General features: G+C 41.6%; 1 protein-coding gene across 4 annotated transcripts; it reads right to left on the bottom strand.

Moving 5' to 3' along the window:
- Positions 1-1,195: 1,195 nt before the first annotated feature.
- Positions 1,196-12,418, bottom strand: LOC115682647 (TOM1-like protein 5). Of its 4 annotated transcripts, none has more exons than XM_056303174.1 (11): positions 12,176-12,418; positions 11,930-11,994; positions 11,082-11,214; positions 8,009-8,087; positions 7,701-7,799; positions 7,511-7,624; positions 7,190-7,383; positions 4,165-4,240; positions 3,811-3,896; positions 2,852-3,010; positions 1,196-1,790 (listed from the first exon to the last, which is right to left on the bottom strand). In XM_056303174.1, exons 3-11 carry the CDS (start codon positions 11,180-11,182, stop codon positions 1,463-1,465), a joined length of 1,236 nt encoding a protein of 411 aa, XP_056159149.1. In that variant the 5' UTR covers positions 11,183-11,214; positions 11,930-11,994; positions 12,176-12,418; the 3' UTR covers positions 1,196-1,462. The 4 variants fall into 4 exon arrangements, with proteins under 4 accessions (XP_056159149.1, XP_056159150.1, XP_030462795.1 ...); XM_056303175.1 differs by having other exon boundaries at positions 11,930-11,989; XM_030606935.2 differs by having other exon boundaries at positions 11,082-11,227; positions 12,176-12,417.
- Positions 12,419-26,099: the final 13,681 nt, after the last annotated feature.

The raw sequence follows: 26,099 nt of genomic DNA, 5'->3' as shown, positions 1-26,099 counted from the left end.
GCATTCACGGTTCGACCAACCCCCCTTCACATATAATGTATATATAAAAAGAGAGACGGCCATCCATTCCTTCTAGAAGGGTAACGAGTTAAAGTACTATTGGGGGAGTGTGGAATACAATAAAATTAACATTAAGCAAAAGAAAGAGAATTAAGAAAAGGGGAGAGAATCTTTTTGAGGTTGGTGACCCACCTCGTCCAGTGCAGGTACTCTCGTTGTTTGCCTACCGCATCTGATGCAGCAAAACGGCAAATGCTTAACACTTATGATGTCCTCTTTTGCTCTCATCCCTATGAGCTTCATTTTCTGATAGCGTTCTTGGACATTGTAGATGTAATCGTATATGCATAATTGCGCACTGTGGGAGGTTAGGCAAGGGGAGTTTTCCCTCGGAAGAGTGGAATACAGAGCTGTTGGGCAAGGCGCAACAGCGAGCCCGGTCCACCTAATCAGCGGTATTTCTATCCTTGTCAAATCGCTAAGAAATGGGTGTTGATCAAACCCACATTTCATCCAACTTCAGTGGTTACTTTTATGCTGTTGGTATAGGTTGCATCTCCTCCAGGTCGGCTGATTAATATGCTGGTATAAAGAACTGGGATTCCATTAGCACCGGCCGAAAATCACAGCAAAGCAACAATCCCATGCTTTTATCTGAAATACCTAAGCATTAGTAGCTCCCAGCATAAGCCATATCTAAGATCGATTGCTACACCATGTTATCATGGTAAAACTTTTTGCAATGGTTAACCTACACGGTGCCACAACTCACAATCTGGCAATTCAGCTGGTCATGGCTATACGATGCTAAGAAATATGTCACATTGCTCTCTCTGTGTTCAGTGGATTGATCAAGGTCTCGTAAAACAAAAAAAAAGATCACGAGTTCGACAATGACAATAGCACTACGAAACCATCAAATGACTGATTTTAGTTGGATAATTCTTGCCCGATGTTTGTTGCCATTATGTGGATTGGTTGCTGGCTGATACCCTTGCCATGCATTAGATGCTAATGGAGAACGCTCTTCAACTCGGTATGCAATTCACCTTTCTTTTGCTCCTGGCGAGGTGGGGGCCAAAGGTTTCTATGAAGAGAGGGCTCTGTCATCCTAAATCATGGGGTTCTTACTCTTCTGTGGACTGTGAAGATTGACTTAATGATCTTCTCATATTTACACACAAAAACAGTACAAAGGCAAAACACTGATAACATAACTTCCCGCATATGAATATAATCTGAAGCTCTCCCCCAATGCAATTACCTGCATTGTGGACTACACAACACAGTGAGAGACGCTTGACTGATGCAAAGCCCATATCACTAAGTCATTGTGTTCTTGTTGCCAATACAAAGGAGCAGCTTGCATACATCCATGAGTTGAGGTTCAGAAAGAAGTATATAGCTCCGCATCAGATGATGGCAGAGTTTGCACCCATCTCAGACCGAAGCATGAAAAAGATCAGTCACTGGAAAAGATGCTTCCACTGTGTGAACTGCTGGCATTGCGACTATGTAATGATAGCCCCCTCATGTGTCCAGCCACAGCAGAACTATCCGACTTCTTTTCTTGAAAAAATTTTACTCTCTCAACGTGTTTTGCTGGTGGAGGAGGGATTGCCACAGCTGGACCCTGCCCATTGGATTCCCCGGATAGCGTTGTAGATGGAGACCGTATAAGTGGACGGTACGGTATTTCTCCGGGAACATGTGATCCAAACAAGTCTAATGGCCTTTGCACTGTCCCCTCTTCATCTTCAGGCCTCACACAAGCTTTTCCTTTCCGTAACCTGCTATAGTTAGAATTAACCAGAATGCACATGAAATAGGAAATCAAATAATACGGCAGTTAAATCACAGCTTTAGCACCATCACTTGAAGAACCGGTATTTCTGCAGAGTTCTATCTACCATATCCAGCCAAGGACACAATTAAGCATCTTTTTTCAAAAAAGGCAAGAATTCAACCCTTCTAAACAGCTTTCTTCAAAAGAGCTAACAGCATCAATTTAAAGACATTGTCTGCCACGCATATCAACAGGTTTTCCTCAGTCAGTTGTTGCATCACCTGCTTGATATGCATCAGCTTAAAGACTCAAGACCCGTCCCCTTCATCCACTTTTCATTTTTTACAAAGTCAAGATCCTGTCAACATTTAGCCAGTCGAATCCACTTTCATCTGAAGCAGCAGACCAATCCTGACCACCAACAACATGAGGCTGAGAAGTGGATAATAGGCCACCAGCAAGTCCGGGTGTGGTATTGAAAAGACTAGTTTTAATATGTAGGACAATCCGACTGGGTTGAATCAGATTTGGAAGTACTGTTTTGGGGCTGTGGATAGTACCCATGAACAGCACCAGTGAACAGTAATGCGGAGTTTGAATTGGCCGATCAGTGAATGATAGAGAAATTGATAAGAGTTTGGGAGATGTTGGAAGAAAGGTAGAATGAAAAGGAAAAATCTTTAGGTTTCTCACGCAAAGCCCCGCAGCATCACACCTAGGGGAGAATTGCATTGTGCAACTCTTACCAAAGAAATGCTGAAATTTTATTTACTCAAAATACTTCACAACCAAAGGAAGAGCATTTTGTAGACTACTAGACCCTATTCCCCCAAGGAAACACTTAGATAAGAAACTTAAGAAATATCATATCTTAAAAATGAGTAGACATAATATTCCATTTCACATAATATCCTAAATTCGAATCAAGTTCGAGCTTTCAACAGCATGGGCTCTCTCACTCAATTGCTTCCCTAGTTCCATCCAACCATGCAGTGTGAGAATTAATCCAGCGGAGAACCTCCTTATAGCAATACTTGGGAAATTAAGAGAGGGTTGCTAACAAACCTTCGGAAAAGCTGTTCATCTTCCTCTTCCTCAATCTCTTCATAATTAACATGACTGGCTGGTGTGCCAGACCTACCCAAGAGGAGAGCATCATGTCGTGCAAGAACATTTTGAAGCTGCTCGTTTAAATCAATTGCTTGAGAAACCACCTTCTCATCCCTGGACAAGAGAAATCTCTGATTCAGTTTAGTAGCGCATTTTGACATGAAATATTAGAAAATACCAAAGATCTCTTCAACTTTCCAATCAACCTGGTAACATAAACCTTAAATCCAGGAATCATGAATTATTGGTGGAATTTCTGGATCATCAAGAAGTACCGCACCTTAATACAATTAACATGAGTGGAGACTATGTATCAATCTATTAACATCACCAAATATAGACCTTTTCAATAGCAAGTATCCGACCAAAAAGAAAAATGTAGCAAGTAATATGTCAAAAAAAATGTAGCAAATATGATGATGGAAAAGCCCCTTGTTCTAGTTCAAAACTTGAATTCATCAGAAGGTTGGGCAAGTCTTTGACAACATATTTGGATAACTTCCAATCGTTCTCCTCCTTCATGGTCCAGTGGGACCATGTAATGATCAAATATACCTTTCCATCAGCTCACTAAATTCAGTCATGTCCCATAGAATGTCCTGCTTCGTCTAAATGATAACCAATTGATAATCTAGTGTCTTTGCAGGACAAACTATATATATCTTCTGACTCAAGAAAAAGAGATCACCGATTAAAAAATTTGTAACTTAAACAAGTAAGAACAAGATCAATTTCAGTTTGTAAATTTTTTTAGGTACGGTCTAGGATGTTTCAACAGGATTATTAAAGTCAGCAAGGGTAAGCTTAGTATTAGAAGCATTACTTTGGCCCAACATACAGTTTTAGGATATCCTCGTGCAACAGATAATTGGCCAAAGATACTAACTCAAACTTAATCTAGAAAGAATACTCACCTAGAAGTCATCACAAGATGCATTACTCGTTGTTTTTGGAAAGAACACTGCTCCACGAGATCAAGTGTGAACTCATCTTTTGCAATCTATCAGGCCATTGACAATAAAAAGCATTGTATTATCAGGCTCTGATCAGTGAAATTCAACATGGTAATACACTATTCAAAGTCAAGTTACGGTAACTCATCCTTACTTAGGATTATCTCATTAAAAGGTATGTTTGTCTAGTTTTTTTTATGCGTACAAAGCTTTAGTGTACTAGCGTAACAAAATTATGTCCATATGCCAAATCTGCAGCGCCTTGGTGTTATGTGCAATGCAAATGATAAAATCCAGAGTTCAACTTCACCTTACCTCAGGATGTCGAGCATCAACAGCATCAAGTACGTCCTTCAGAACCTCTAATGCATTACGGGCCTTCTGAACGATACTGCACAATATTGATCGAGTGCTAAATGCCTTATGAGAAAAAAAAAAGATATGAAAATGGTTCTCTGTCTTCCCTCCACCTACGCACCCAACTCCCCCTTTCTCACCACACATGCAAAAGAAGATCAAACAAAAAGGAAAAATTGACTGTTGATGGCCAACGTTTTCTCTAAGAAGATTAAAACTGCAATCTCATTTTAGGTACCAAGGAGGGAGACCCATTTGTAGGAACCTAAAACAAAGAGCACAAAGGATCTCCATATGTAAAGGTCTGCTTTATAAATCGGAGCATATATGGCTTTATGAGAGCATTACATAGCAGCTTAAAAGCCCAACCAAAACAACACAAAAGCATTCTCCTAACACTTTCAACCTACTCTCCCACATTTTAACTTTATTTACATAAATTAAAGAATAAGAAACATACCTATTATACTGTCTATTTTTTTGCATGTTGCATGAGCTTGATTCAAGCTCAATTAGAGTTTAGTTGAGTCAGTTCAAGCACATGAAAAACTTTATGAAGTGACACTCGAGCTAGAAAAATCAAGATAAATCAAATTTGACGAGTATTGATCCTTAAATATCCAGGTAGAATCGAGCTTAAGTAAACTATCTAGACTTGGCGTGGCTTGGTTACAGCTCTAGCTTCAAGTTTGGAGAATTCAAACATGGGAGTGCCGTATTAGTTTTGATGTTCTTAACCACGTAGGCATAAGATACTGTCGTACTAATGTTACAACAATCCAAACCCCACAATTTGGGCAGCATCTCTCATTTCCATAGCCCATTCATAAGGTTCTACAACTCCTTCCTGCACTGAGACTTCAATCAATCTATTTCAAGAAAGAAAAAGTTTGCTAATATCTTTCCCATTGATATGACGAAAAATCATCAACCAATGTGTCCCTCCAGAGAAATGACTCACCATGGATCACCTGTCACTTATATTATATCAAAGACAAATGACCACTCATCCTCACTGACACAATTCTACCATTGCTTTAATGCCTGGCAAGGAAAGGCTGTCATCCTCATCCCAAATTCAGTCAAATCCATGAGGAGCCATGCCTGTCAAGTTCACTGAGAAAGATGTAGACAATTAGGGCAAGAGGGGCGACTACCAATACATAGAGTCATCGTCCAGTACACTATGATATAACTACCTATCTTTCCTTCGGTGGAGGCTGTAGAAGTCATCAATTCATAGTTCATGCATCTGATAAAAGAAGCAGATATTCCATCTATAACTTGACTCCAAACCGTGTAGATCACGCTACCAACAGAAGCATTCAACTGCTATCAGCTAAGCCAAGGGGGATCACCACTGTCAGAGGCACTCATGGGTGTCAAATGAGGCAGGGTTGGGTCCTCCTAACACAAACCACAAGACCAAACCACATTTAAATCATCAGAGGACTTGGACCTGTCACGTGTTTCTATCATGCTCCTCACAAGTATGAGAAAGGGTCCATGAAAATCCCAAAATCACTCTCCTATACTTGTAATGACCTGGCTATTTTTTTTTTTTGGCTGACTGATGGACTGACAGCAAAATCAGTAGTCTATAGGAGCACAAGTCTTTCAACTCTTAAAAAGTGGACTTTTGTAAACATAAAAGTAATCCGATGGTCTGAATGAATCAATTTATTATACAGATTGCACCAGCTATTAATTTCTCAATTACATAGCAAATTCAGCAGCTGCCACGCTTTGTACGCCTGAAAGCTGAAAACTTACTTCAGTTTCTTTCAATATAGCAAAAGAGTCCACTAGAGACTTGGACAATTTCTTTTCGCAAATAACAACGATAAATTACAATGACAGCCCTCCATCTTTCCTAAATTGATCACAACTTATCTGTCAATGACGGTCCCATCATCATGATACTAAAAATTGCAGAGTTTACTTTATCTATGATTTTTAATCAATTGTAGAGATTTCTGACATGGACATTGTTGATCATGACTTTACGCAGATTGAACAAGACGAACTAAGAACTGGGTTAATTAATCTCTATGAGATCAATCTCATCCCATTAAGAAAAAGGGTTAATATCACGAAAAACCCCAAATTGGTACACCTGTGACAAATTTACCCCAAACTAATTTTTTAACCATAAAAAATCTCAAACTGATACACTTGTGACAGATTTACCCTAAACTAATTTTTTGACCACAAAAAACCCCAAACCGGTACATTTGTGACAAATTTGCCCTCCGTTAAATTGGATTAATATCTCGAAAAACCACAAAATGGTACATCTGTGACAGATGGAGAGTAAAACCTTAAACTGGTACACCCGTCAACTGCCACGCATCATCCAATTTAGAAATTTGACGGTAAAATTTAACGAAAACTAACAAAGGCTAAAATTGTCACTGGTGTACCGATTTGGGGTAAATTTCTCACAAGTGTACCAATTTCGGATTTTTCGTGGTATTAACCCTAAGAAAAAAGAACTCCTAAATATTGCAAATACTTGTGCAGAAAATACATTGACATATTAATTTTACCAAAGTAATGATGTTATACATTGTTTTCTGCCTGAACTACTTAAATCCACGAAGGAAAAAGATATTACACGAGAAAGTTTGAAGTCCTAAAAGTATAAGAAAAGCTAAGTATGTTAATTACATAAAGTCTTCCGCGGTCGACTAAAGCAAGAAAACTAAGAGAAAATGCCAAGAAGAAAGGAACATTTTGACAGGAAATTCAATTTTAAATAGGCTTTGGATTACATGCCTGATGCTTTCAGCATATTAGCCTTGAAGCTTCCACAAATCATGGAAAACGCTAACTAAAATTGCTATGTTATATTCTAACAATATAACAACTTAAGGGGCTCAATGTAAATGGCTTAAGAGATTTTCTGGAGGAAAAGGACATCTAGCTGATGAGCTAATCGCCCAAAAGGAGATAACCTTTTCTGATGGAAGTTGGAACATACCTCAATTCAGAGACGGAATGTGTGCCTGATTGCTGAGAAAATCCATCCTGTCTACTAGATGCTGGCTCCCTGTCAGAAGGACTCTTTTTAATTGCTTCTGGAGTAGGATGACGTGAGGATCTCCTCACAACTTGTGCAGGAGCATTATCTGACAATATGGACAGAGACCTCTGGGGAAACTGAACTCCAGAACTCTGAGTGTAGTTCAAATAGATTTTTAATGCCTCAGTTTCCGACCAATGCAAATCAGAAGTATGGAAATACAAAGGTTTTCAATATAACATCCAAATTGAGATCCCAATTTGAAAGACTAGTACTTACCACAAGGTCATAGAATGCAGAATAATATTGAGGGAACTTCCCAGAAGCACCACCAAGGGATGTTTGTGTGGCATCTAGAAGGAGAAATATCCTCTCTCGTACCGGCAAGTCAGTCTAAAAGAAATTTTCCATGAAGTACACTATTTCAATTTTATCGAGTCATTTAGAATATGTGACATCAAATGCAAACCTTTTTCTTAACTATCTTCACAAGAATAGGTAGAATCCCTAATTCAATGACTTGCTTATGAACAGGTTCCCCAATATTGTTCATCAGCATCTCCAACAACTGCAACACAATAGACCTTCTTCAGAGAGTTGTTAAGAAACAGCAAAGGACAGGACTATGGCAGGTGTTGCTGTGAAAACTATCGATGCAAAAAATAAAAATAAAAAATTGAACAGCATTCAGGACAAAAAATACATGAATAACGAATTATAAAACTGTATTAAACAGTTAAAAAAGTTATAGAATGGCAACAAAAGAATCACACTAACCATGACTGCATAGAGTTGTGCATTTGAATGTTTACTCCCCAGTCGTTTTTTGATGGTCTTAATAATATCTTTCGATACCCTGCATGGTTATTGAAGATATCGTGTTCATCGCTTATTAGAGCTGAGACAACATACTGTAGATGTAGTATATGGTCAACTATTTGGCATACCAATATAGCGACGTATACCGTTTAATACCAGGATTGTGCATAAACATGCCCTAATTCAATGTTGAATGTTTTGATAAGTAATAATGTACTTAGAGGGTAAGCAACATTTGAACCATGATATTAGGAAGAGCGCCAATTGAATTGGTTTCATATACCACCACATGAGTAACACCTAAAATGAAATGCAAAGGAAGAAACTAGCGGGGGATGGAGTGTTGAGGGGAGGGGGGGTTTCCCCTAACCCACAAACTTCTTGAAATTTGACTTTGGCCCAAGTTTCCTAAAAAGATTACAGGGCCTAATACCCTAAAAACCCTCGAACTTTAGCTTTTGTCCCAATTTTACCTTTTGTCTCATAAAAAACCTCCAACTTTAGGTCATGTCCCAATTTTACCCTAAACTATTTTTTATCCCATAAAAAACCCGCAACTTTAGGTCTAGTCCCAATTTTACCCTGAACTTTGTTTTTTCTAATGAAAACCCCTCAACTTTAGGTTCAGTACTAATTCTACCCGAAACTTTTTTGTCTCATAAAAAATTCCAGCTTTAGGTCCAGTTTCAATTTAACTCTATTTTTTTGGTCTCATAAAAGATCACAAACTTTTACATGAGTCCCAAATCTGCTTTCCATTAACCCTCCGTCAAAATCGCACTTAGTGATTTTGCACTCAGTCTTTGCTCTCCTGTGCTTTCTCTTGCGGTCAAAGAGCTTGTGCTCAGAACGCTCGAACAGCTCGTGCTTTGGAGTTTTCCATCTCTCAGTTGTCAACAAAAAATTTTGGACAGAGGGTTGATGGGGGAAGATTCGTGACTCAAGTAAAATTTTGTGGTTTTTTGTGAATCTACAAAAATTTTAGGGTAAAATTGGGATTGAACGGTAAAATTGGGACAAGACAAAAAGTTGGGGATTTTTTATAGGACAAAAAAAGTTTTGGGTAAAATTAGGACAAGACTTAAAGTTGAGGGTTTTTCATGGGACAAAAAAAACTTTATGATAGAATTGGGACATAACCTAAAGTTTGAGGTTTTTTAGGGTATTAGGCCAAGATTACAGTGAAGTCCATGTTTCCTAGAAATTTAAAATAGCTGATACTTTTCAGTGTCTCTAATCAATTATGACTTCAGATCGTGTATATAAACTTGAAACAGAGAAGCCACCGTTTGTTCTAATTCAAAATAGTTTTTATAGAGTTTTCCCCAAGAATACATGGTAGCTTCATTGAACATTCAATTTACATTGAGAATGTGCTTTTAAAGAAAGGATGGAACTCCTAGAAGAGATATGAGAACCAATTGCCTGAGGTCTTCATTATACTATCGCTTATTGGTTCAATATTCCAGCTTTAGTTCACTCTATTTTGCCTCCATTTTAGATCTTGTATCTCCTTTTTTCATAATTGAAAAGGGCAACCGCATAATGTTTTACCTGTTACATCTATATGTTGTGCCAACAAAAACAATGTACAAGAAAATGAGTACTTTTCCATTCGAAACTTTTTTTCTCTAATTAGATAAATAAGTAAAGATGGAGGGACAAAAATTTACCTTCATGATTTATAAAAGAATAATAAAGGCATGATATTCACTAAATCTTCAAATGCAAAGTCATATCGTTGCACAATGTAACCAAAAAGCATATCAAAGTAGAATAATCCGATGAAAAGGTGTGACAATAATTCTAGACAAAGAAACGAAAAGACAGCACTTATATCAAACTGAGAAGATCCATATGGATAAACTAGGTGATATTAAGAAACTTCTTTTTTCTGAAAATGCATAAGTTGTCATGAAATGGTTTTCAGAATGTAAGTGGGGCATATTTCTTACCACTCCATCTCACATGTAAGTGGTGATTCACATGTGAAATGGACCTAACCACATTAAACAGAACAGGAAGGCAGGAACACAAAAACATGATATCAGACAAAGTAGAAACAAGAGAGATTGCAAGAATTCAAACTCTTAAATGATGCTCTAGTAATTCAAAGGGACCCTTGTTCTTCCAAAAGTTCAAGCAAAAGGGAATTAGACCCACAATGCGTGTGAGAGTTTAAAAGCTTAACAGACCCCTTACTACATATTTGATATCTAAAAGGTTTTCTAAGTCATTGAACACACTTTTAAAGGTCAATATGGGTAAATACTAACTAGAAACATGAGCGTGACAATGGGCCAATACAGATCATTATGGCAATAACATGTATATTAACCAATTTAGTCCACTAAGAGCAAGAAACCTATTAAAGCAACATGGTAAGTATGACACTAATAACCATTTTAAGGGGATGGCACTTTTGGAATTCAGCTAATTTGTAGCTTCACTTATGGTCATGGAAGAACGTCAGCTTACTTGCACTAAGAGAACTAGTTGAACGGAAAATATATATATATATATATATATATGTTCACTTTTAGACACTACGACATTAATCCTTTATCCTCTATTTTCCCAACTCCTCCGAGCAAAAAGTCTACACCAGCGACATCCCAAGTGTGGCTAGGATTGCATTGTCACCACCTCCATCTTTCAATGCAAAAACTTCACATAAAAATTGCTAATAAAAAAACAAGGCGAAATTAGTATAAATTGAAAGATCCAATGATCATGAAAATTTAATAACAGTTAAGAAATTGCAAGTTTTCATAGCAAGGATGACGTTTCTAAGTTATTCACAATTCAATTGCACTTTTTGTCACCAATGCAGTTGAGTGAGGATACGCTAGAAAGGTTGTAATTTTTCTGCTACAACAAAAGCTTGCCATTAAATAGCAAAAGTTCCGAATTTTGCATTATTCTATTTAATTTGACAAAAATTTCCATTTAAACAGCAGTAATCAGATGATAAATCTAGGTTTCACAATCGCAGTGTTTCACTCAAAAACCAAAGCCAGAAAAAACTTACCCTGGATCATGAGCAACTAACTCACAGATCTCGATGTTCTTCGCCCAATCCATTTCTGCCAATTTATTACTTGTGGCCGTGTTGACAAGATCAGCAGCCATCTTTCAATTATATATTGACTTCAAAAGAGGAACTGGAAGAACCCTCTAGATTTTAAAGCATATAGTCAAACTCCCATGTAGACTAAAGAAAGCAGGACCATGCTTATTGATGAGCATATTTTGCAGCAACAGAACCAACCAAGAATATCACATAAGAACATGAAGATTTTACTTGCAAGGTTTAAATTTGTTTGGATTGCCAAGATTGGTTGTTTTTCAATTATGATTGTGAATGGCTTCTCCACTTCACTATGAAACCATCCAAAGTTGCACTCAATAACTTGATAAGGCAAATAGAGACAACTACTGACAAAGCATCACGTGGGTTTCAGAGCCAAGGAAGATCAAAGCAGTCAGCTGTCAATCCTCCTAAGCACTATAGGAGTCGTCAAAGATATGCAGCACACATGAAGTAAAGCTTAATAGTGTTCACCAATCATAACAACTAGAATGATACCCACGAGGGAAACAAGAAAAGAAAATCAACCTGACGGATCATATGACATAACTTACGGCAATAGGGTAGATTCTAAAGAAGCACAAAAGCATAATCATCATTTGGAAAGCCAGAAAGAAACAACTGTTCGCTCAGAGGAAATCAGTACTTCATTGGTGTATAATTTCAGGACAGCTAATTGTACAAAATAACATTGGTTCATAGAGATGTAAATGGAAACACCTAAAGAATTCAGGCCAAACACAACATGACCATATCGGGAAAAGAAAACAGGGAAAGGAAGCAAGAACCCGAAAGAAGAGCTCGTCTTTGCGGACGCTACAGCAGCAGCATTCTCCCCTGTGCAGCCCCTACTCTGAAACGAGAGCAACAAAGCAAGAACCCATCAAGGCGCTTCAACAAAACCCCACAATCACGGATACCCAGCTCAACACAGAGAGAGCTCGTGCCGGGACAAAGCGCTGAAACTCGGGTGCTCTCGACCCGAACGCCCGTGGAAGATAAAAGGAGAAGGTAAAGTTGGGCTCAGAACATACCCAATGATTTGATGATGATCATGGGCAAATCCCATTTCCTCCCCTTCCTCGTGTTCTCCCCACCTAATTCCTACGCCATCATGGAGCCTTGTCGATGGTATCAACTCGATTCGCGGGAGTTGATTCAGAATCTCAGATCTTCGAGTATCGGTGGAGGTGGTGGAGTAGAGAGAGATTGTTCTTTTGCGGAGGACTGACTGAATAATATGTTATTGTGTATGCACCTCGTAAACGTACTCACTCAAGTTCCCAGTCACATTTTTCCCATTTTATGGTTTATACTCCTTATAAAAAATATTTAATAAAAAACATTTTCATTGTGAGCGAAAATATTTTTGACATAAATCGTTAATTATAATGATATTTTTTTTGTTGACTGATTCTTCTGAAAGATTCAAATATTATTTGTAGAAAATTATCTTTAAATTATTAATTGTTTGTAAAAAGGAACGCACCGGCAACTTATCTTTAAGAAAATGATTTTTTTTTAATTCGGCTTTTCGAACGAATTGAAAGTCTTTATTAATTTACGAATTTTTTTTATCAGATATTTGTATAACAAAATTGTGAAATACATACATCGCATGATCCCGGGACTGAAGCTTCCAAAGTATACATATCACATCCATTAATAATTTGAGATTTTCTTTGTCAAAATACTAATTTAGTCCTCCAATGTTCATTGCAAAATATCAATAGATATAAGGAACAAAAACTATAAATATGTCCGTTTATAGAGACCCCCCACCCTAAACCCAAAAGCGGCCACCTCGAGGTTCAAGCTTAAGCTCCAAGGTCCCTAGTCTGTAGTCTAGGTGCGGAGGTTTAAGCCCCAGTAGATCGAGGTACGACATCAAAGATGTCGATTACAAGTACACAACAAAAAAAGTGCATTGAGAAGTAAAAGTTTTCAGGCCTAGTTCCCTAAAAATCCCTTAACTTTAAGTCTAGTCCCAGTTATACCCAAAACTTTTATTTGTCTCAAGAAAAACTCTCAACTTTTCTTTTAATCCCAAATCTATCTCGCTGTTAACCCTCAATCCAAAGTCACCATTGCTTGTCCAATGTGGCATTTCCACATCAGCAATAAATCCAGATCATTTGTTGACTTGGATTTAAGACACTGTTCATCATCTTCATGTGGATTTCAGAGCTTCGGTATAGGGGGCTTGGGCTTGTTCCAAATGAAGGAATTGGTCATGAGCTTCCATGACGTCTCTTTCGTGCCATTGCAACATCACCTCCTAGACGTTGCCTTCTCGCCCTTCCTGTCCTCCATCCAATACCACTGCGGTCGTAGCAGCACTCTCCGAGGGACTTTATCGAGATTGAACCAGACACGACCCAAGAACTCATTTTTATTACTCTCTTTCACAAACACCTCCACAACCGAGGATTGTGTGTGCAATCCTTCGGAAAGGCAAAGTCTTGGTTTATTCGACATCGTTCGAGCTCGAATCCGAATCGACCCTCTTCGTGATTCCCCTATAACCGAGCTTTACCTCAGCCACCAACTCGCCTGTCACGCCCTGAACCAAGGCCGTGGTGTTCGGTCCTTAGCCTGGTCGTGTTTTGGCTTTGTTTCGGGGATATTGTCTCAACGTCTCGTTATTGTTTTGTTTGACTAAGCACAAGCGGAAGTAACTATCAAACAATAACAAGAACACAACAAAGTGAGCTAGTAAGCATATTATACAAACACGCATAATTTACATGATAGACGATTATTTTACAAGCTCTCTTTCACTATGGGCCTATGCGTCCATTAGATTACACCCGGATCTCGTCCGGTGCTATCCGCTCACATACTCCGCATGGTTGGGTTAAACTTAGTTTCACTATCGTCCCTTCACAAAAACAAAACAGTTAGTTCCTCCCAAGCTTGATCATCTCACTACGATTCATCTTCGCCGGCCTCGAGTGGTCCACTATACCCCGGAATGGGTCCGATCACATCTCCATCCATCAAAACGAACCATGCTAGATAACGATGAGGGACCATCTCATTCGCATCCACTTGAACCCAGACGGTCGTGCTATACTTTCGATATGTGACACCGGCCTCTACATCAACGATATCTACTACCCGAACATGCATTTCTACGGGATGACCAAAACGGACGGGAGGTGGCGTAGCCATACCTACAAAGCTGAAAATAATAATAAGTAAGTCGACACTCAGTAAATTAAATTCACTATGCTCCGGCTAAGAAATAGCCTCGCATTGAACAAGAGAAATAAACTTTACCGTTGACTTGTCGATGGTAGATCAATAGCAAATATTTCTTACTTTGTCTATGTACTAAACATGGCATGTTCAACAAACAAGAGAACCTCAAGCGTGGTTTTCAATGTTGCATGCAAAGATCAACATACGGGATTCATTATTCATGACCAAAATCCATCAGTCCTACCGGTTTCACCGGGCATCCGAGCTTTCCTCGGGCATCGTCTCGAAATCCATCAAATAACAACATCGTCTCGAAATTCATCGATGACGGCATCGCCCCAAAATCTATCAGCGGCGGCAACGTCCCAAAATCCATTGGCGATGGCCATAGTCTCCCGTGTGATCATGCAATAAACAACAAACATTTCCGGTTTTTATCTTGATTTAATTAGCTTATGCAATAAAGCACAAAGACATGCGGTACTCGTGTAGTTCATGCTCTCTAGGGAAAATTGCCTAACATGCGGTGCGCGGTCGAGTGTATGTGGCTCGGTCCACCATGCCAAGTGCTGGCTCAAAGCTGGACTTGGCCCGGTTCTACACGCCGTAATGTAAAACGTGCACCAAGCCAAGCTCGTCTCGGATCACCACAACATGTGTACGAGATCATACGACACCTCGTTTCACGCCTCGGTTGTGCCTTGATTCACGGCCACAATGCAAAACATACTTACATGCACTATAAACAAGACCACTTCTCGAGCCCAAATGCGCAACACTACGCCCTAACCAAAGTATAGGGAATTCACTTACTACTCTGGGTCTTAGGGTGTTTTGGTGATGGTGGTTCGAGTGAGAGGGTGTGACCGAGTGAGAGGGTGTGACCGAGAATGATGTCAGGACAATGGCCGAAAGAAAGAAGAGAGGCTGAGAAAAGTGAGATGGAGAGGAGATGGTGTTCGGTTTTGGGGAAAGGGTGGAATGGCTTGGAGTCTCTCCTATTTATAAGCCAAACTCTCATAATTGTCTTGCCAAATGGACCAATCAAATGTATTAAGGTGGTACCTAAAATTAGAGGCAATCTAGTAGAAATCTTATCTAAATCTTAGGCCTAATTATATGATGCTTCACATGGCTTCCAAGTTTCTTCTTAGGGTCATTATGCCCTATCTTAGGATACATGAGTCATCCAGGCATTAATGTCCTAAAGGACACCTAAGCTCATGCAATAATTTCAAGGGGACACCTAAGCCTCTATTATTGATCTCTTCATTAATGGCTTTGCCTTGATCTTTATTATGACCCTCTAAGCTGCTATGTGTGAGGTACATCTAGGGCACTCAAGAAGATCTTTAATGTCACGCCCCGGACCCTATCGAGCTCGCGACACCCCTCCACGGTCGTATTTCGAATGCGACGTCCCAGGATTCGTCGCCGACCCACACGAACATCAAAACATAAAGCGCAAGTGAAAACGATTAAAAGCACCCAGACAAGATTAAAGACCAAGGGTAGTAGAGAAAACACTTGAACATTCAATAACGTACTTCATACAATAACACATTTACAATATTCAGCTTTACACACGTTAGGCCACTAGGGTTAAACTCTACTTTCATAAAAAAGGGATTGGTGGTCGGGTAGGCTAGCCTAGTTATACAAAAAGAGTCCACTAAAAAGGGTTTCTAGACCTAGCACTAAAACACCGCTACAGCTCTCAAACCGAGTCGGAACTCGCAGACTCAAGCTCTGACTCCATGGGTTCCTCTTCGGGCTCCTCCTCCATTGGCTCTTCTTCAGGATCGGACTTTATTGACTCTAGGACGGCCTCCTTGGGTTCTGCCTCCGGCTCTGACTCCATGGACTCCTCGTCGAAGTTGGACTCCATTATCACCGGCCGGGGGTTGGAATCTTCAAGGGCAGCATCCAGGCTCGTGACCACACCGTCGGGAGCGAGAACCGCTGAGCGGTCCCACTCACCTACCCCATTAAACGGAACATCGCAGTTCCGAAGTGGACCATAAGTGCCGTACAAATCCCGATAACAGTAAGCCCGATACGTATTAGGCTGCAATGTCTGTCTACCCACGTCTACCCACACCACAGTAATATGCTTAATATAGGTCTCCCCGTCTCCTACGGGGTATTCCATCACCGAGTGCTCAGTATGCCTCGGGATCCCAAAATGCTATGGTGGATTGCTCATGGTCGGGGTCGAGGGTCTGAAATGGTTATATAATAACCATGAGAACGAGTCTTGTAACATCCTGAATTTCGACCCAATCCCGGGATCAATGAAATAGATATTATTTCTCATTTAATTTTAGTAAGTCTCGCTCGGAACTGATCACTATCGGGATACTAACCGATGGGGCATGGCTAACTAGGAAAACGGTACGTGGACCAGGGACCCGAACGCGAATCGGGCACCGATTACGAGGAACGACAAGAAAATATTTTGGGCCAATGTGGGCCGATCCTAGGAAAGTGACGGATTTGGTTTGATCAACGATGTACGATCGGATTGTGGGTGATTCCGCATGACCGAGAATACGCGTGGCGAACAAATCTTGAACTTAATCCGAGCGATTGCGACTTCCGGAACTAGCGATAATTCCTCGCGTTCTCCCGGTAATCGAGACCGTCACAACTCGAGTAACCTTCGGTCGATACGCGTAACCCCTAAATAGACGCCCGTTAGTGAGAGACCCTAAAATTTTAATGGAGCAATTTTGATCGCGAAATTGGATCCGGACTTGGACGTCAAATTTCGTGGACGTACGCGACTATTTTTGCGAGGACGACGTCATTTTAGTGTGGCCAGCTATATTTGGGAGCAGTACGGTCGAAAAATGGAAATTCGGCCCCGGAATCGGAAAATTACGATTTTGCCCCTAAGCCTATGCCTTGTATTCCGAATTTTAGAAATTATTGGAGGACATTTTGGGGATTTAGTTGGTCTTGTTCAGCCCTCTCATTGCCGAAAATCTTAGACAATTTTGCCCCGAGATATTTTGATTAGAATTAATCAAAGCACTTGATGGATGGGCAAGATGGTCATTCTTTGAGAAGTTGGTCACCTAACCCACTAAGACCAATCATGCACTTAAACCCTCAATTCTCTCTCTCTCCCTCATTCCTCATCATCTCCGGCCATTCTCTCCTCTCCCTCACTCTCTCGCCGATTCCCTCTCCCTCTCCCTTGGTCGGCCGCGTGAGAGCCCGCCGGAGAGCACCGCCGCCGTGCCGCCGAGCGCCGCCCGTCCACGCCCCGCCTTGCCTCGCCAACCCCATCCCGTCTTGTTACTCTCTCTCTCCTCCCTCAGCGGCCGACTAGCTCTCCTTCCCCTTCGGTCGCGTGAGGACCGCCTTGGACCGCCGCACGCCGCCGCGGAAGCCGCCGCTCGTCGCCGTCGCTAGGCCGCCGTGATCCAGTCCGACTAGCTCGTTTCCCCACCGGTTCAGCCACCCTTTGGAGCTTAGGATTAGGTGAGTAAAATTACCCTAAACTCTATTTAGGCTACTAAGCATTTCTAGATAGATTAGGGTTAGATTAGAGGTTAATTAGGGTGAAATTAGGCTTGATTAGTGGCTAATTGTTGGAGGCTGTTTATGTGATGATTACGGGGGTCTATTACGATGATTTGGAAGTGGAAAAATGGCCGAGAACGTGCGGATTTGTGGCTGTCCATATCGGGATTAAATGGGATTAAGAGCAATCAATTTAGGGTTTAATCGCGAATGTCCGAGAATGTCTTGTATTGACTAAGTAGTGGCTGAATTGTGTTTATTTGGGATCAATATTATCATGCCATGCCGTGTGTTTTGTGTGACCGAATGATGCGGTGTGCGATTGGCCAATAATTGGTGTGTACCCCATTGATTAAGTGTGTGAAATATGAGGGCCGATATTGTGCCATGCAAGGTTGTATTGAATTTCTTAAATTGGGCATGTCGTGGCTGATTTGAATCGAGTAATTCATTGGGCATGCTAAGTGTAACCGAGCACGTCTTGATGTGAATTGAGCATGTGGAGATGCACGTTGAATTGGCATAAATTGTTGATGTGCCTAAGTGAAATTGAGTGCTCATTGTGCATGGTGTGTTGCCCGAATGCCGGATTGCATGACCATGCATTTCGCATGCTGAGCATTGGCTTGAATCGTGAGTTGTGCGAGTATGCGTGCCTGACATGAGCATGTGATCGCCTAATTGCCTTGATGCGTTTTACGCAGGGTTCAGATAAAAAAATTGGTGTGTGCACGTGTGATCACATAAAGCTCTAATGCGTGTTACGCGGGGTATTGAACCCGTCCTGATGCTTTTTACGCGGGACGATGCCCGGTCCTACTGGAAGACAGCCAGCCTGATGCGTTTTACGCGGGTTTTGGTCCGTATATGGAGATCGGTGTTGCGCCTGATGCGTTTTATGTGGGCTAGAGACACTGGGCCTGATGCGTTTTACGCTGGCCAGGAAGTGTTGGAATTGATATAGACCTGATGCGTTTTACGCGGGTCGAACTCTTAAATGGGAAATTGGTAGTATGCAAGTGTGTATCATTGAGCCGGATCATGAGCATGGATATATTGGTGGCATATGTGTGCAAGAGTGCATTGGCAGTTGTGCAAGCATGTGCGTATCGGTGACTCGTGTGTGATGCAGGCATTAACGAGCATGAGCATGTGCATGGCGTACGTGTGACTAAGCCTGTCGCGTATGTGCCATTATGGTGATTGTATTATGCCTAACCTGCAGGGTCAATTGTGTGCTCGATCAGGGCCTGAGGGCCTAGGTCAATTGATTGTCAATTGCTACTGGTTTTATATGTTTGGTTTGCCTGTCAGGAGGTGCATGTTGGCCTAGTTTAGGTTTAGGGGGTTTTACTCGCTGAGATTCGTTCTCATTGTTGTTAAAACCCAACTTTTCAGACCCCCGGCCCTGAAGATGTCTGAGGCACCAGTATGTTTTGGGATTCCGTCTCGGATAGATCAGGACGTGATCGAGTACCCCGTAGGGAACGGGGATACGTATATCAGACACTTTACCATCGTATGGGTTGATGTGGGCGAGCAGCATTTCTAGACCCACGAGTATATAGCTTGGTGTTTTAGGGATTACACCGGGACTTTTGGACCCCTCAGGACTTTTGACGTCCCGTTCAACGGGCTAGGTGACCTAGATCCCCAGTGTGCCGATGGAGACCTGGCGAGCCCCGAGTGTACGTCCGAAAGGAGTTCTAGTGCTGACGTCGGGCACGGACCCGTAGTCTGGGAGATGGACGAGCTAGACCCAATGGACGAGGAACCGGTGGATTGGGACTCTGACCCGGAGCCGATGGAGTCGGATGAGGAGCCAGAGCCTATGGAGCAGGACCTCGAGCAGGAGGGCGAGCCTGAGGAGATGGATTCTGAGGAGGAGCTGGCAGAGGCCGAGTCCGAGCTGGATTCCCTAGACTCCGAGGTCGAGCTGTCTGACAGTTCTTCCGAGTCTTCGGGATCCGACCCGGACTGGGTTCCGTAGGGTTTAGCCTTAGTCTTAGATAGGTCGGGCCAGTACCTTTTTTACCGGAGCCCCTCCCAGTTTTAGTATCCCTAATCGCCCGGGCCACTTACCCTTTTTTGCTAGTAGTGGCTGTTGACCCGCATTTGATGCGTGTATTTTGGTGTAAATGGATAATGTATATATTTTTCGTTGTTAATGCAAGTGTATATTTGTAATCCTGTTGTTTGTTGTTTGTGCTATCCCTAGTCTTGTGTTGTTTGATTTGTACGGGTGATTTATTTGTTGCTTCCGCGTGTGCTTTAATCTCTACTTTGGGTATTGGGTTAGCGACGCGTCCTGGGACGTCGCACAAATACGACCTTGGTTGGGATGCTCGTGCGCCATAGGGTTTATGGCGTGACAAGTCTCAATAAGCAACACCCTAAACCCTACCTGGGCTAACACGTACCTCCAGACAAATAGAATAACACCCAACACATTCAATCAACATGCCATAATATTCAAAGGCACTCTCTAGCCTTACCTCGATGCATATGTAACCCTGCACGTTAGTTGGATCGTAATAACATATCAGACCACATATGGTTCATACACTTCAAAATACCACCAATTCATAACATATGCAATTATAAAGTCAATCCAACAACTCCTTACTCATTACCAACCCGCGTAACACGCCTCAGGTCCACCACTTCACATGACTCGCGTAATACGCATCAAGTCGACGGCACGACTCGCGTAGAGACGCATCTAGTCGGCTATCATCCGGTATCACTAGGCATTGTCTCGCGTAACACGCCTCAAGACACTCAATTCCTCATGTAAATACGCATCAAGGACTAAAGGATCACATGTACTTCCTCGCTCAATTTCACGTCTTTCCCCGCGTAAATACGCCTCAGGGCCTATCGATTATATGCAATATGTATCTCACTCCAACCACACCATATTAACATGTCCTAATGACACTCAAACATGCTTAATTTCCAACCAATCAATTCAACCACTTCAATCACCGATACAATCACCAAATCAACAATTTAAGCCACCTCTCAGCAATCACAAGTGAATACGCCAAGGCATTCAATCTCGGCTATCAAATCATCATAGAACACCCATATTCAAGCGTCAAATCATCCACAAGGGCAGCAAGCATTCGACCACAACATCCTACATTACTCTAATTTACCAATCAGGCCATAAATCACTAACACAAATCCACCCATGCCAACATTAAATTCAGCCACTAAGCATCACAATGCGGCCACAAGGAACAAGGGAAAACCGAATACACATATTCGGGGCAAATATGGGCCAACGCACAGTTCTAGAATCCCTTTTCAAACAAATATTAATCGTACTCCAAAAATTATGAATTTCGGATATGTCCTAGAAAACATCTTGATGAACATTTTTTATGAGAACACAAAATCCAGTTCTGCCTAGAACCACCTCTTTTTGTCACCCAAAGGTTAGACATAAAATATTTCATTCGGATTGGCCATCCGGCTTTCAAAATGTGTTTCAAGGAGTAACCAAATCTCCTTAGAAAGTTTTGAAATTTTTATATGTCATAGCCACAAATGTCCCCAACAAGTTTTGTGAAGGAAGTATTTTGAAAATAGGTCAGGAAAAATTTATAAAAATTCGAACAGACCCAAAGGTCGGAGGAACAGTGTTTCCGGTAGACTAATTTCGATCCAAAGATGGACTTCCAAAATGGCCTCAAATGACTTCCAAAAATTTCCAAATTAAATTATGTTATACTTCAAGATGTTTTTAACAACTTTCATGAAGGACACTACCCTAGATTCGGCCCACACAAGTCTCGAAAAAAATAGCAAAGCTCGGCGGCACAACAGCAACAACATCTGGGAAAACAACCAACAAGCAAATCTACTTGTCTAGCCCTTAAACCAACTAATCACAGCCACTAATCAACCCCTAATAAGCCCATTGGTAACCCCTTAGCTTAGACAAGGTTTAGAATGCCACTTACCTAGAGAGCTAAGCAAACCGAGCAAAGAAAGAGGCGGCAGCAGCTGGACAGCGGCTCCGGCGGTGGCTGCTGGTGGTGGCCGAGTAGAAGGGAGAGGGAGAGAGGAGAGAATTTGGCTGAAGCAAAAAGGGGGAGGGTGGAAAATGAGGGAGAGAAGTGAGAGAGAGAGAGACTAGAAGAATTGTCATCTTTGGTGAGTGAGAGTGGGTCAACCACCCCACTACAAAGACCAAACTACCCACCCCACTCACACTCTCATCCAATGGTCCAAATTCAAGCACACATCACATCCATCAAGAATCAATGGCTAAGGTTGCATCTTGCACAAAATATCTAAGGGCAAAGAGGGAAATGAGCAAAGTTGATGGGGGCATTCTTGTCTTGTGATTTTCGGCCACACTATAGGGAGAGGGGGCAGCCAAAGACCATTATAACCTTCACTTAATCAAATTCATTCACAAAATCCCAAGGGCAAAATGGTAATTTTTCACTCCCGGTCCAAATTCCAAATTTCCGACAAATCCAATAAACCTTAAGGTTGGCCACGCTTATGTGACGTCGTCCAAATAAATTAGTCGTGACACTTCGAGAAATTCGACATCCAAGTTCGAATTCAAATGACAGTCAATTTCACTCAAATGCGACTTTAGTATATCTCTGACTAACGGGCGACTTTTTAAGGTTTACGCGTATCGACCTGCGGTTACTCAAGTCATGGCGACCTCGATCGTCACCAAAGGTCGACTCATGGTCGAGTTCTTAGGTCCATGTACATTTCCCTAGGTAGCCATTCCCTAAAGGTTAGTATCCCGAGAATGATCAGTTCCAGGCGAGATTTAACTACAAATGCATTGAAGAATATACACATTTCATTTATCCCAAAAGTGGATCGAAATTCAGATGTCACATTTAATTAATGAAGATCTTATGTCATAAGATCCTTTTAATGATGACCCTCCAATTATTGGTCAAATATGGACTTGGTCAAATTTTTCTTCTTGTTCCCCACGGCTTGGCCAAAACTTGCTGATTCTTGCCCTTCTAAAATGTTTAATTATACACTAAGGACAATCGGTTTGTAATCCTCCAAAACCTATAAGTATACTTAGCAAAATGCCTAAGTAAACGAGGAAATTCCGAATTTAAAAAAAATGATCGACCAACCTATCCGGATTGAGGTTCGGTGTAGGATTACTTTCAAATATTACCAAACATAACCAAGCCCAAGTCCAAGTCAATTGGTGCAAGCACGGGCCGGTCGGATTGACCAGGCGCGTGGCCTGTGCGGTCGGGCCTGATCGGGCGCAGGGCCAGGCACACTGTCGGGTCACATGGGCACACGGCTGGGCATATGGCCGGGTGCGTGGCCGAGCACACGGGCTACACGAGTGGTGCGCCAAGCATGGTGCCGAGCCACACAAGCAAGGGGCCAGTTCATGGACCAAACACATGCATTGGCTCATGAATGGACACAATGCATGGCTCATGGCCAAGTCTATTGGGCACAAAACTAGATAGGAGCCGGATCTGACGGGCACATTGCTTGGTACAAGGATCAGGCACAATGACTGGCACACGGCTAGGCACGTAGTCGGTCTGTGACCTAGCTGATGAGCACATTGACCGGTCATGACCAGGTACAAGGCCTGGCCGGCGTGGCTAGCACATAGCCTAGTCCACGACCAAGCCACTAGACTTGTGACCTAGCACATGGCTCGTTTATGGCCTACCCGACTCAACACAACGATCCATGGCCGATTCGTGACCGGGCCACGTTCGAGTATCAATGACCCATGGTCAACTCTTAGTTGTCATGTAGCCTCGTGGAATCTAGTATCACGAGATTATTCCATGATCATCCGTGGCCGATGCATAGTCGTGCGGAATCAGCCGTGACCGACGCATGCCGACACGGTACTGATCCATGGTCATCCCTGACCTTTCCACTAATGGCCCTTATGGTCGAAGAGTCAATCCATAGACATATTACTCTAATTAAATTACGTGATCGGGGAGTCATTCTATTGTTGATCCCTAAGCCAATCCATGGGCAATCTTTCGATCGAACCATGACCAACCCTCAGTTACCTCGTTCCGACCATGTTATCTGTTCCATTACCGATCCTCGGCTCGGACTGCTCGCCCATTCTACCTTTGGTCATCTAGGTCCAAATTCGGGATATCACATCATCTCTATCCCCGAACGACGTCGAGACCTCCCCAGCCTCACGACCTTCACATAAAGATACTGCTTTTGCTCGACGAGGCCATTGGCCGAGCTTGTCTTGTCCTTGCTCGTGGGCCGACCGCCGAGGCTCGGCCTCGTCTCTTTGAGCAAGAACTGGCTCAACCCACTACCTATAGTTCTCCAGTGGTGATGGTGGTGCTTTTGTGTGGAGTCAAGAAAGAGCTATGCTGAAATGAGCTTCGTGTGGAGTCGAGAAAGGGTAGTTGGCCAATCTTCGCCGCCTCGTCAAAATATGAAGCTGGCGACCACCACCAAGCTCACGATCAAAGTCTTCTTCTGGGACAAGCCCAAGCCCTCCCTTGAAGCTTCGAAACCTAGATTTGGAGGTCAACCTCAGATCCAGCATAAATTTGAGGTCGCAACTTCCAAATGTTCGTACGAAGGTCGCCTATTGCGGAGTCAAAAGGAGAAGAAGGAGAAAAAAGAAAATAAAAAGGAAAGAGAAAGAAAGAAAAAAGATCCAGATGAGGTTGGGAGGATAGGAATGATGAACAGTGTTTTAAATCCAAGTCAAATGATTTGGATTTATTCTTGATGTGCAAATGCCACGTTGGACAAATAATGTTAACTTTGGATTAAGGGTTAACAACGGGATAAATTTGGGACTAAAGGGAAAGTTGAGGGTTTTCTTGAGACAAAAAAAAGTTTGGGATAGAATTTGGATTAGACTTAAAGTTAAGGGTTTTTTTAGGGAATTAGGCCAAAGTTTTCATGATTTAATGTGATTTATGTATCGCAAAATCAATATCTCTTTTAAGACGATCAATGTTTGTTTAAGCTATTATGGGGTTTCAACATAGAACCGGAAAAAATGATAGGAAAACATGCATATCAAATCAAAAGCGAGTACCCTCTTCAACTTCACAGGGGGAGTTAACTGTAATAAATAATATGCAAAAGAGAGGAATATGGAATTCTATAGCTCAATATATAAAAGAGTATATGAAGAGTCTATTTCTAGGCTTATTAGATAACTACTTAAGCTAACAAGATAAACATAATATCAAATATAATCAATCAAGGATATGCTGTTCAAATGAGATATATGCATAATCCCGAGAGATATGCAGAATCAAATAAATATTGTAATATCGCTAACATCCACTCCAACGCAAGTGAATTGGAACAAATTAACTTGAGCTTGAAAAATAATTCGGACAATGTCCCAAATCTTCGATCAACATCAAATTAGATAGCGGAACCAGCAATGCACAATTGGCAATAGAGGACGCGTGGCGCAGCTGCACGTAGGGTGCATGTGCTGGCTCCAGGCTTCCAATGACGATGAGATTTCAATATGTTGATCATTTGTCAGCGGTGAATCTAATAGTGGTGTCATCTTTTCGAAACAAGAAGTGAAAAGTCGAGAATCGGAGGTATAAGAGTCGAGCAGGGTGCATCCTTTGCGATTGACTTTGCTGTCGGGACAGTAACTTAAACATGGCCCATACGCCTGGCATGGTTACAGCAAGTGGAATAAACTAGACTTTGTTAAGGGAAACTTAATGTGCGAAGACGCGTCTTCGCGGCGTCGAAAAATACCTCCCTAAAAAAAGAAAACCTCGACTTGACGATGCGTCGTCGACGTCGTAGCACGATCACCGTGGTGCTTCCTTAGACGAAAATAAGATACTCATATGAGCAAGGATGGATTTTTTTTGTGCTAAGAATGATAAAGCAAAAAAATAGGATTGGGGAAATTTTTGGGATGCGTGAGGTGAACCGGGTACACTAAGCTCTGATACCAAGTTAAATGTAATAAATAATATGCAAAAGAGAGGAATATGAAATTTCTCTATAGTTTGATATCTTATATAAAATAGTACATGGAGACCTTATTTATAAGCTTATTAGATAACTACTTAAGGTAGCAAGATAAACATAATATCAAATCTAATCAATCAAAGATATGCACTATTAAAAGAGACATGCATAATCCCGAGATATATGCAGAATTAAATAGATATCATAATAGTGCTAACATTCCTCCAATGCAAGTAAATT

Source organism: Syzygium oleosum, unplaced genomic scaffold, assembly GCF_021117445.2.
Source record: "Syzygium oleosum isolate NSW1041296 unplaced genomic scaffold, Sole_v2.1 Sole_v2.26, whole genome shotgun sequence".
Taxonomy (NCBI): domain Eukaryota; kingdom Viridiplantae; phylum Streptophyta; class Magnoliopsida; order Myrtales; family Myrtaceae; genus Syzygium; species Syzygium oleosum.
Note: the sequence above shows the minus strand (reverse complement) of the source record. Positions and strands in the feature narration are given on the sequence as shown.